Source organism: Rhinopithecus bieti, unplaced genomic scaffold (assembly GCF_001698545.2).
Source record: "Rhinopithecus bieti isolate Rb0 unplaced genomic scaffold, ASM169854v2 scaffold_6933, whole genome shotgun sequence".
In the NCBI taxonomy this organism is placed as follows: Eukaryota; Metazoa; Chordata; class Mammalia; order Primates; family Cercopithecidae; genus Rhinopithecus; species Rhinopithecus bieti.
Window position 1 is genome coordinate 2,772,587 of NW_016805426.1, and position 13,278 is coordinate 2,785,864.

General features: G+C 41.1%; 1 protein-coding gene across 1 annotated transcript in view; it reads left to right on the top strand.

Moving 5' to 3' along the window:
• TAF3 (TATA-box binding protein associated factor 3) overlaps window positions 1-13,278 on the top strand; it is a 211,399-nt gene that overhangs the window by 166,350 nt on the left and 31,771 nt on the right. The window contains 1 exon segment of the mRNA XM_017872492.1: window positions 1,023-1,105. Within this exon segment, the coding sequence (XP_017727981.1) occupies window positions 1,023-1,105 (83 nt within the window).

The window sequence follows — 13,278 nt, forward strand, 5'->3', positions numbered from 1 at the left end:
CCCCTCCCCCCCTTCCCCTCCCCTCCTTTTCCTTCCCCTCCCTTCCATGCAGTCTTGCTCTGTCACCCAGGATGGAGTGCAGTGGCACAATCTTGACTCACTGCAACCTCCGCCTCCCGAGTTCAAGCGATTCTCCTGCCTCAGCCTCTCAAGTAGATGCGACTACAGGCACCTGCCACCATGCCTGGCTAAGTTGTTTTTTTTTTTTTTTTTGATACAGAGTCTCACGCTGTCACCCAGGCTGGAGTATAGTGGCGCGATCTCAGCTCACTGCAAGCTCCGCCCTCACGCCATTCTCCTGCCTCAGCCTCCCGAGTAGCTGGGACTACAGGCGCCGCCACCACGCCCGGCTAATTTTTTGTATTTTTAGTAGAGACGGGGTTTCACCATGTTGGCCAAACTGATCTCGAACTCCTGACTTTGTGATCCGCCTGCCTCGGCCTCCCAAAGTGCTGAGATTAGAGGCGTGAGCCACCACACCCGTCCTGTTTTTGTTTACAGCATTTCAGATAGTTTTACCTCTAGCCAAAAATTAAACAGTTGAATGGAACAATTACACTTAGTATTTCAGCTTTCTCATTTGATAATGCAAACTTAGGATGAGTTTAATGTTTGTCAAGTTTCATAAAGAGATGCTTTTATCTTATAGGGAAGACATCATTGTATTTTTTTCTATTTAAGTCTGGTGATTATTTAAATGCTGCACCAAAATGATCTGGGTAACAATTTTGTTTAAAATTTTAACAATGTAATTAAGTCCAAAAGTTAACCCAAACAAATAGAAATAACTATCATATTTACATAACGTGATTAAAGTTTGTAGAATTTCTCAGGATGCCAGATAGCCTTCAGTTGTTGAGAAACAAAAACACAGAGTGGCCCGGATTGTCTTTCTAAGATTTTCGCCATATTTAAGGCTTCAACTTTGTTACTCAGTTTGTGGGAGTGGGGGAGTAGGAGAAGTGGTAGGAGGTACTTATGTTGAAAAACCATATTGAACTTTAACGTGCTAACTTCCACAGATAAAAGTGGAACCAGTCGCTCTGGCCCCGAGTCCGGTTATCCCCCGATTAACTCTCCGAGTCGGTGCTGGCCAAGACAAGATGTAAGTATAAACGTTTTGAGTCAGAGTGAAACAAATGAAACTTAACCTTCTCTACCCTTTCCTAATGGACTTAGAACTCCACAGGCTTCTACCAGGTATGAACATGTAGGGTCAAACTTTATTTTTAGAACTCTTTGTTTTCACATTTTTATTGGTTTCTTCCACAGAGTAAATGCTTTTCACTTTATTTGACCTAGAGGGTTGTTTTTTCCTTGTTCTTTTCTCTTTGTTAAAACTAGCACCTGACATCATTTCTACATAGTGTTTAAGGTCCCAGGTATCTGAAAAGTAAGAAACTGTACTGAATGGACTTACTGCCACATTACAGCCAGGTAGATGCAATGCTACACTTTCTCAAGTACATAGTATCTATCACCATGACAAAGAACAAAGATTCTCTTTTTGCTCAGATGACGCATGGTTTTATTCTGTACCTGTAAAACAAAAGATACACCAAAGGCTTGGAGAGACAAAATGTAATAGTCACAACTGATGACTTAGTCCACTCTTTTTTTTTAAAGAAAGCACTAGAAATGTAAACCCCACATTTGCTGTTTATTTGTCTTAATTTTCATGGAATCATCATATCAACCCACTCGTCTTTACAGTTAATCTGTTGGATATTTTTCTTTTATTCATTTTTTGGGGAGGCATTAAGGCCTACAGTGCTCTTACCTGATCCTAATAAGGTAATGAAACATTGATTTTTTTTTTTTTTGGTAACTCATGTTGAAAATCATTCTCCTTGTTTTAAAAGCATATTATGCATCATTTAAATAAAATACACAAGATAAAATTCTACAACCTTATTTTCCCATTAAGCCTGAAAATGCAGTTTACATTGCAATCAAATACTGTGTTGAAAATAGGCTTAGAAGGCATTCCATTTACATTCAATTTTTAGCCATAAAAGTGAGAGTAGGAGCCGTGAATTTATTTAGTAGAGGACAGAAAATTTGCTTTGTATTCTCAGTGGTTTATTTCATCTTAAAAGTTACATGTATTGATACTGTTGCTTCTGTCAACTCCATGTATAGTGCAAAGAAAAAGTCCAGCATGATTCTGATGAATGTGAGCAGAGAGGCAACTTGGTTTTCCAGGGGAGTATATACCCCTCTGAAGATTTAAAGGAGAAAATCCAGTGGCTTCTGTTTTTCTCAGCTAAATTCTCTAGATAATTTCCACATTACTTTTTTTGGTTGTGCTGGTAGAGACCTAGGAAATGCAGCAAAAATCCTGTGGATTCAGTGCTTTTGAAACCAGCTGTCTGGTATACCAGTGCCCCTATGTTACCTACAGAAGCGTGAATGTCCTCATCTCTTAACCAGTAGGGCTCAGAGAAGACCCAACCAAAGTAACTCTTCCATCTCCATGCAAATTCTGCATATGGGCTCATTTCTCTAAGAGGAAGATGTTGTTATCCATCGTTCAACAAGTACTTTACTCCTGCAGTTTATATTTATTCCCATTTCTCAGTAACTCACCATTACTTAATCTTGACTCCCACAGAGAAATTTGGCTTGCTCATACCTTTTAGAGGAATAAGGTTTGTTAAAAGGCATTGAAAAGCCAGGTGTGGTGGGCCATGCCTATAGTCCCAGTTACTTGGGAGGCTGAGGCAGGAAGATACACTTGAGGCCAGGAGTTCAAGGCTACAGTGAGCTATGACTGTGCCCACTGCACTCCAGCCTGGGCAACAGAGCCACACCCTGTCTCTAAAAATAAAAAATAAAAGGCAGCCAGGAGCGGTGGCTCACGCCTGTAATCCCAGCACTTTGGGAGGCTGAGGCGAGTGGATCACAAGGTCAGGAGATCAAGACCATCCTGGCTAACACAGTGAAACACCCCTCTCTACTAAAAATACAAAAAATTAGCAGGGCATGGTGGCTGGCGCCTGTAGTCCCAGCTACTTGGGAGGCTGAGGCAGGAGAATGGCGTGAACCCAGGAGGCAGAGCTTGTAGTGAGCCGAGATGGCGCCACTGCACTCCGGCCTGGGCGACAGAACGAGATTCCTTCTCAAAAAAAAAAAAAAAAAAAAAAAGCAACTGGGCGCGGTGGCTCACGCCTGTAATCCCAGCACTTTGGGAGGCTGAGGCAGGCAGATCACGAGGTCAGGAGATTGAGACCATCCTGGCTAACAGGATGAAACCCCATCTCTACTAAAATATACAAAAAAATTAGCTGGGCACCTGTAGTCCCAGCTATTGGGGAGGCTAAGGCAGGAGAATGGTGTGAACCCGGGAGGTGGAGCTTGCAGTGAGCTGAGATCACACCACTGCACCTCAGCCTGAGTGACAGAGCGAGACTCTGTCTAAAAAACAATAAAATAAAAAGACATTGATAGTTATTTTCAACTCACCTGCCCTTAAGCATCTTTCAGTCATTCTGTTGACTATTTATTCTATTTTCCTCAATAAATCACTCATACACCTGAGATATTGAAAGATGTGAGAAATAAATCCTATTTGGAACAAAATGTCTAGTATCAGGGAAATTATAATACCCAGGTATTCTAGACAAATCGCCCTTGAAAGCATATTATATATCATGTAAACTTTCAGATATGTGGTAATGACCCCCATGTTATATGAAGGATTAATCATTTGACCAAAGGCAGATGCAAGAAAATCCTTATAATGAAGAAAGAGATAAATGAAGTGAAATAGATTACATTTTAAATTAAAATAGAGCAAGAAAGAAGGAGGAATAAGTCTCATAGTAATAGAATTTTATGTAAAATAAAACTTAACAGTAAAGTGCTTTTTGTGGGGCAGGAGTGGTTCTAAATCAGGGGTCAGCAAATTATGGCCCATGGGCCAGATCCAGGCCACTGCCTGTTTTCTGTGACCTGCAAGCTCAGAATGTGTTTTATATTTCTTAGTGGCTGAAAAAAATTAAAAGAAGAATGTATTATGACACATGAAAATTATATAACATTCAAATTTCAGTGATCCTCCATGGTTGTAGCATGATACATGGCTTAGTCCATGGTAATAATGGAGAAGGAGGCGACAGATTCCTGTCACTGTGCCTGTGGTTACCCAGTTTGCACACACCTTGGGGGGGAATAATACTCTTTTGAAGTGAAATTAATGAGCAGACGGGATTCAAAAGGGGGAGTTTGAATAGTCCAGGGGGGTATTTGTTGCTGAAGAACAGGCAGAATCATCTTTTGAAATTAGGAGAAATGAAAAAGCTTTACAGGGTTCAAATTATACCTTCTCGTTGGAAGATCTTTAAGACGATATTTAGTTTCTGAGTCTTAAATAAAGCAGTTATGTCTTCTGCCCTTGATCCAGAAAAGTACTTTGAGCTTGGATTGTTTCCTCTGTTCTCTATTATTGTTCCTTGAAGCAAGACAGGAATAACTTGTTTTTCCCTTGATTTAACATTCCTGGAAACTGTATTCTAAAGGAGTCTATGGTGAGTCCAGGACCTCCTCCGGATAGTGTTAAAATTCAAGATGACTTTCCAGGGACCTCACATTCCTTTAACAGGTCTTCCAGGAATGGTTGTCCAGAGTTCCTTATAGTCTATATTGAAGATAAAACCAAAACCTAACCCTGAAATTACAGTCTCAACACCTAGAGACAACATATTCAAGTGAATTGCTGAAATATCTGGTCCTGCCTAGCAGAAGCCTTGCCTTGATGCTAGGATAGCAAGTAAGTTTCAGCTGGCCTCAGAGCCACCGCCTGGAACTCTGTTGATGGGATCCTGAGGTCCCACTTGGACTTGGGGCTGGGAGCAGGGTGACAGCCACCGTGGAGGGCAGGGCAGGCAGCAAAGCAGGCACCAGGTTATTTGTCCTCCCCATCTTACTGTGTATTGAGTTTGGTCATTTTGAGCAAGTGTAGGTAGAGTTGGCTAACTTAACAGTGTTCATCCTTCTCCTCTTTTCTGTCAAGAAAATAGGAGCCAGGTAATGCGATGGATTTTAGGGACAGGGACTGTTTGGATGGAACTGTCAAGAAAGACTTGGCAGAATAGGACCTGCAACTCTTCCATAAAGCTCAAATTAGTCAAAGGAGCTTTGTGAAAAAAAGTGAAACATTGGTAAAGTATTGAGAAAAAAATACAAGTTTGCATAAAGATTTTGGGATGAATACAGGGTAGAGGAATAAGCATTCTTCCCCTCAAATTTCTCAAAGGTCTCTTGCTGCTGTCTTCTCCCCAGGACGGAAGAGGAAGCCTCTGCCCTCTTCCAGCTATTCACCCGCCCTTGCCCTCGGACAGTGGGTCCCCCATGCCCAGGCCCGTGGGGAGCAGCTCCTCCTTCTCCTGCTCTCAGAGCACTCCTGCCTTTATCAGCAAGCACCAGAGAAGGGGTGACTGGCTGGGCCCCTCTAGACATCCCATCATGCATGGTCACATTTTCTCTAATTAATATCTCATAATATATTGGATCAGGTGATACAGGAACCATTTGAGATGCCTTTCAGAGGGCAATATTGTTATCAATAGTAATTCTAAATTCCCTTTGAGAGTTCACAGGAGGTATTCTGTTTAACAAATATAACTCCTTTTTCAAAATATACAAATTTTATCAAGATATTTTTCAGGAACCACTTTACCTCTGGCATTAGAGTTTTCTTTCTGCTGACATTTTGATTTCCGGTGGCAAGTGGATTGATTTCTTACAATTCAGTAACTTCATCATCAGTCCTCACCCTAACAAAAGTGCTGAGAATGTGATGCTTTGCTTCTCATGTCATTTAGTTTTTTTGTTGTTGTTGCATTTCACAGAGTTTAGCTTATGCCTTGTGGGGCTTTTTAATAGTTGTAATGTCTAAATTTTTTCTGTATACAATAAAATTGTATATAGAAGCTTTAGCAGACAGCTAAAGCTATGTGATTTAGCTAAAGCTTTGCTTGTTAATCTTTAAAATAATATGTATAAACACTTGTCTTTCAGTGATCTAAACTTTTCCAATTAATGCTTTTGACAATAGTAGTAGAGAATAATCATGGGCAGTTACAAAATAATCATTTAATCATTTAAAATATTTTTAAGGAAAATAAGCATTTCATATTTTTAAAATATACGCCAGACTCTTAACCAAGCTGACATGTCAACCAGAGTCGGAACTTTGTACGGTAGTTTTAGTCGAACGAAATTTTTTTTAGAGAAATAATAGCAAATGGTTTCTGTAGTCTCACCTTTTTGAATTTCCCTTTCTATGCCTTGAAGTGCTTCTTTATTCCATGCATGATACCGACTTTTATTCCGTAGTCCTAAACAATTTAGGGGGAAAGTAAAAGAGAGTATATATAGTGACAGTCAGACATAGAAAGATCTTCTTCCGTGTTTTTTAAGATCAACAGAAGAAAAAGAACCAAAATGATTGTATGTCAAATATGATCATACCTTCCTAGCAGTAAGAGCAAAAAATACATTTTTTAATATTAACTTATTTTTATTTATTTAATTATTATTATATATATATTTTTTAGACAAAGCCTCCCTCACTCTGTTGCCCAGGCCAGAGTGCAGTGGTTTGATCTCAGCTCGCTGCAACCTCCACCTCCTGGGTTCAAGTGATTCTCCTTCCTCAGCCTCCCGAGTAGCTGGGCTTACAGGCATGTGCCACCACGCCTGGCTAATTTTTTGTAGTTTTAGTAGAGATGGGGTTTCACCATGTTGCCCAGACTGGTCTCAAACTCCTAACCTCCAGTGATCCACCTGCCTCGGCCTCCCAAAGTGCTGGGATTACAGCTGTGAGCCGTCTTACTTGACTGAAATACTTTTTTTTTAAAGGAAGGCGTCTCAGTTTCTCAGGAGAGAGTTTTTCAAGACAGTAAATTTAAAAATTAATTTCTATGTGGGAGCAGATGACAAGGACAGTGTCCTCCACAGCAGTTTTTATAGGTGACCCAAAGACATTTTTCATTGACTTTTGCACACTTCCAAGAGGGAAGCATGAAAGAACAGCTCAGTGCTGACAGCTCTTAAGCACCTCTTCATCTCTAGTGGAAACACTCCTCTGTACTGTGTTAATCAAGACTCTTGGTGGCAAGTAACGGAAACCCAAATCAAACCAGCTTACAGGGAAAAACAGCAGGGGTGCGTGTGACTTCGGTGGGGCTGCCTGCAGGCTTGCCAAGTATCCTAGTGCTCTGCCCACCCTCCTCTTCTCATCTGGCCTCTGCGGTGTCAGAGGTGGTCCTGGCCACTCAGGCTGATATGGTTCTTGGTGCTCACAGTCCCTGGCGAAGCCCCGCTTCCCGGGCCTCCATTATCAGTCCCCATGAAAGACTTCACTTCACCAGCCCCTGTGATAGGGAAACTGCCCTGTCAGAAGGGAAAGTGGTAGGTTCCAGAAAGAAAGGAGGGCTCACACCAGAATAAGGGGCAAGAGGCAGGCAAAGGCAATGGATATGTATTATTTTAGGTAGGAAAAGGCTGTCAGTTTTGCATTTTTATAAAAGTGTGCTGGGGAGGCAGAGCAAAGAACCTAGTTGGTATACAAAAGGATACTTTAAATGTAAAGTTTAGGAACATTTCAGAACGTCATCCTGTCAGACTTGGAAGGCCTTTTGCTTTTCTATTTTTAATATTTCCTCCTAATAAAACTGTCTGCTTTTGATTTAAAAAAAAAAAAAGATTAAAGAATATTGGTCGTTTTATTTTTCCCTGATTTATTTGCTACTGAAACGGAAACATTTCATAGGTATTTGCCTATGTTAAAAGCTAAGCATCATGAGCTGGATGTGGTGGCATGCACCTGTACTCCCACCTACTCAGGAGGCTGAGGCAGGAGGATTGCTTGAGCCCGGGAGCTCAAGATTACAGTGAGCTGTCATTGCATTGCTGCACTCCAGCCTGGGGGACAGTGAGACCCTGTCTCTAAACTAATAAATAAATAAATAAATTTTTAAAAAGCAAAATATCAGTGACAAAAAAAAGAATTTTAAGAATTACTGGGCCGGACGTGGTGGCTCACACCTGTAATCCCAGCACTTTGGGAGGCTGAGGCGGGTGGATCACAAGGTCAGAAGATTAAGACCATCCTGGTTGACACGGTGAAACCCCGTCTCTACTTAAAAAAAAAAAAAAAAAAAATTAGCCAGGCGTGGTGGCGGGCGCCTGTAGTCCCAGCTACTCGGGAGGCTGAGGCGGGAGAATGGCAGGAAGCCGGGAGGCAGAGCTTGCAGTGAGCTGAGATGGCACCACTGCACTCCAGCCTGGGCAACAGAACCAGACTCCATCTCAAAATAAATAAATAAAGAATGATTGTGGTAAAGTTCACAAGTGACATTATTTAACATTTTTAAATGACTGTATTTAAAATTTTCAAATGACCTATTTTTAATGCTAGGGAAATATGCTAACATTATCAGTGAAATTTCTTAGGCGCTGAACAACTGCAACAAAAGTTGTGAGTTTTATACGTCATTCTTGATACCTTCCTGTACTTACAAATTCAGCAGTCCCAAACCCATAGATCTCAGTTATGATTCCAAGCCACATCCAAGAGGAAGCAGTTAAAATGTTCTTATTCAGGTCTTCATCCCTTTTCTGATTTTTCCAGAAAAGGAGTTTTGACTTCCTTATATTACTCTTATTTTTACTGCCTAGAATAATGACACAGTCTCTAAATTTAATTTTTACCCCTGGCACAATACTCTTTATTCATTAACACCAAAGATGCAATGTGTTTACTAGAAAAAATAGTAAACTGTCAGAAAAACTGGCTTTAGGTTTTCAGAAATACTTTTACTACACAGTAAAACAAGTGGAGAGATTATAATCAAAGCATTTCCATCTTACTTGTAAACAATTACAGCAGTTCTTACATAGATGCCGCATTAGAAGACTCAGGAAAATTTACTGGATTCCATTCTAATGCAATTAGAGCTAATTTTGTTCTTTAAATGAATAAAAGGTCAGCTAGTAAATCTAGCTTATCTTGAGTCCAGACTTCAATAAATTGTTTTATTTAATTTGTTGTAAAAGATCTTATCCTTAATGGGTCCAGGTCTTATTAGTTCACTGAGGTTTTAAAATATTTATGACCACCTTTTTAGATATGATTTGAATGATAGTTGGAAACTTTCTCTCGATAGTGTTATCAAGGTCCACGATCACTAATTGAGTGAATATAGGAAGGTACTTAAGATTCATTATCTAGAAAAAGCTGATGTGGACTTCCAGAATGTAAATGTTCCTTAACCTGTGACAGGCCGAGATAATTTAGCTGTATCATGGAAACCTTTTGGATGCTATCTGATTATAATTTCTCCTAAAGATCAAACTACTCACACTTCTGGCATTTAAAAACAGAATATGTTCCTACAGATGGAAACACTTAGGCACTCTTATTACCAACAACATGGAACGTTTCAATCCTTTGCATTCTGTTATTTCCTGTTATGTTATGGGCCTATACTGTATTCAGATACTTACATAAAGATTGCAACTGCATGGCGCAACATTTCCTCTCTTTTCCCACACCTGCCTGCATAGCTTATAGAGTGGATATTCACGTCACTGCAGGACTGCTGTCATTTAGAATATGCACAGTCTTTTTTCACATGGTAGCCACAAGTGTCAGCACGTGGAACTGCCTCGCCACTTTACCCCAGCTGATTCGACTTGTGTTTTGGGTTCCAAACCTCCTTGTACCCCCACGGCTTGTCATCCAGGCTCTCGGAAAGAGTCTATGTCTATGGTCAGCCTCCTTAGCTGCTGCCTCCGTTCCCAGCTCTCCTGCCCCGGCTGGAACTTCCTTCCCTCTGTTAGCTCCTCTCCTCTGTGTCTTCCTCTCCTTTTTTCTCATTTTTGTCCAGCCTTTCATTCTCCCGTGCTAACTTCCCCACCTTCATCAAGTCTTCCCTCTGTATGAGAAAAAGGCTATGTAACATCTGCTTTTCATTCTGCTTCTCACAACTTATTCTTTAGTCGTACTTCCTTCCAATCATTCACTCCTAAACCTTCTATATTCTGGTTTCTGCCCTAGAAAAGTTTCTGCAGCTTCTTAAGACCATTAGATGCTTCCCAATTCCCAGTTCCAGAGAACACACAGCAGCTCTTATTGTACAAACCCCCTCTGCCATTTGGATGCTGTCCCCTAAGCCCTTTCAGAAACTTCCTGTTCCTTTGATTTTTGTGATACTGTGCTACACTCAGTCTCTCATTCTCTCTCTCTCTCTCTCTCTCTCTTTTTTTTTTTGTTGAGACGGAGTCTCGCTCTGTGGCCCAGGCTGGAGTGCAGTGGTGTGATCTTGGCTCACTGCAGCCTCCGCCTCCTGGGTTCAAGCAATTCTCCTGCCTTGGCCTCCTGAGTAGCTGGGACTATGGGCACCCGCCCCCACACCCGGCTAATTTTTGTATTTTTAGTAGAGACACGGTTTCGCCTTGTTGGCCAGGCTGGTCTCAAACTCCTGACCTCAGGTGATCCACCCACCTCAGCCTCCCAAAGTGCTGGGATTACAGGCATGAGCCCCCATTCCCAGCTTTTCATTCTCTCTTACCATTGATTCCTTTTGGTTTTCTTTTATGGACTTATTTTTTCACCCTTCTTTTCTTTTTGCTCTTGGTACATTAACTCTGTTTCTTCTACGTAAATGTTCTCATTTTCTCTTAGGTTTGTTATGCAATGATGCTTCCCATTTCTTTATTCCCAGCTCATATTTCTCCCCCAAGAGTCAGACTAATCTGCCCAGTTACTGGAAAGTTCTGCCTGGGTGGTAACTGGGCGAACCAGCAGCACCTCAAAAATAGCATTTCCAAAATTGAACCCAGCATTATTTCCCCCGGCGTGGTTCTTCTCCTTCTGTTTCCTATATGTTGATGATGAGACCAGTGCCTCCATTTTCAAGGCATTTGGGGCATTAGGGTAACTTGAATGGAGGCAAAAACTATCTGAGTAATAGAATTGGGAGATTTTCTTTATGTCATAATGTCAGACTGGATGTCCTGAAAGCAAAGATAAATGTCTTCTTAGCTCCAAAAATTTCCCAAACTGAACAAAACCAAGGAAAGAGAAAGGCCTTGTCCTAGAAGTCTCCTTTGATATCCACTTGAACTCTCAGCATCTTGTAACTTCCGCTCAGCATCTTCAAGCTTGGCTCTCTCCTCCTTGTCTAGACACAAATGGTCAGGTCAGTAGCAGCCAATGAGAGAAAGAAGTCTGTATCCTTATTCACAGGGATCCATAACTCACCCCAAGCAAAGATACCTTCAGCTAAGAAACAGGGGGAAAAGGGATATGTAGCTAGGATTTTAATAAATGAAGATTACGTAAGAAGATCTGAGAAGCAAAACACTTAAAATTCTGATCAGGACATAATAGGCTTTCAAAAAACAGACTAACTGCTTCAAAATATGTAACCTAGAAAGCAAACGTTTCCCCCACATCTCACCCTTCCCTTGAGTTAATCTCTGCTGACTGTCCCATGTGTATATCAGCAATTTTTATAAAAACAAATTAGGGGCTGGATGTGATGACTCACACCTACAATCCTAGCACTTTGGGAGGCCAAGGCGGGCAGATCACTTGAGCCCAGGAGTTCAAGACCAGCCTGGGCAACATGGCGAGATCTTGTCTCTACAAAAGATAGAAAAATTGGCCAGGTATGGTGGCATGTGCCTTTAGTCCCAAGTACTCAGTAGGCTGAGGCTTCACTCGAGCCTGGGAAATCGAGGCTACAGTGATTCATGATCATGCCACTGCACACCAGCTTGGGCAATAGGAGTGAGAACCTGTCTCAAAAACAAAAAAACTTAGAATTATCGTACACATACTGTTCAGCAGCTTATCCCCTCCCCTCTAATAGATCATGAACATTTTCCCATGTCTATATGACATGGTATTTCATTTTACTGTTGTATCATAATTTATCTTTCCATTCCTCAATTTTTGGACATTTAAGTTCCAGGTTTTGCTATAACAAATAAAGAAACAACATCCTCATATATAGATTTTTGTTTATTCAGTGTTACTAGGTCAAAGAATGTAAACATTTAAAATGTTTAAGAGATTGTTATGCCAAATTACCTTCTAAAAGGCTGTACCAGTTAAAATTCCCACCAGCAGTACATGAGAATGAAATGACCCTATATTTAAGAAGAATTAGTGCAATCCTATGGTTCTAAAGTTGAAGACGACTCTGGGCAACTAGTAGCAATTTCATATGAAAAGTTCGATCCATTCTTCCCCCTTGTGGGCCTGTGAGTTCCTTTTACAGAAATCCTTTCCTCTCTGGGGGAAGCTATTGGTTGAAGAATAGTTAACAGCTTTATTCAGGCTATTCCCAGGTCTCTTCTGAAATCTGTAGGTCCTTGGTGCTGGCTCCATCTCTGGTGAGCTTTTCTTCATTAAGTGCTTTATTCATGTAAACATAATACTGCAGAGAATTGCTTTCTCTGGGATAGTGTTTGTGCTTTGGAGTACATGTATGAAATTCATCTGTGAAGGAACCTGGGAAATATTATGAATTTGCTCATAATATTTATAAGTAACTTATATTTGTAAGTAATGTTTATAAGTAACCAATTTTTAAAAACAGTTTTAAAGGCCAATATATTTGATGTTGTTACTGCTATTAAATCAAGGTTATCAGGGCTGAGTAGGGTGGCTCATGGCTATAATCCCAGCACTGTGGGGGGATCCCTTGAGGCCAGGAGTTTGAGACTAGTCTGGACACCATAGCGAGATCGTGTCTCTACAAAATATTAAAAAGATAGCTGGGGCTGGGCGCGGTGGCTCACGCTTATAATCCCAGCACTTTGGGAGGCCGAGGAAAGCAGATCAGTTGAGGTCAGGAGTTCGAGACCAGCCTGGCCAACATGGTAAAACCCCGTCTCTATTAAAAATACAAAAATTAGCTGGGTGTGGTGGTACACACCTGTAATCTAATCCCAGCTACTCAGGAGGTTGAGGCAGGAGAATCACTGGAACCCAGGAGGCAGAGGTTGCAGTGAGCCAAGATCGTGCCACTGTACTTCAAACCTGGGCAACAGAGTGAGACCCTGTCTCAAAAAAAAAAAAAAAAAAAAAAAGCCTAGTGTAATGGTGTGTACCTGTAGTCCCAGCCATTTGGAAGGCTAAGGCAGGAGGATCACTTGAGCCCAGGAGTTTGAGGCTGCAGTGAGCTATGATCACCACTGCACTCCTGCCTGGGCAACCGAGTGACTCTGTCTCCCAAAAAAAAAAAAAAAAAAAAAAAA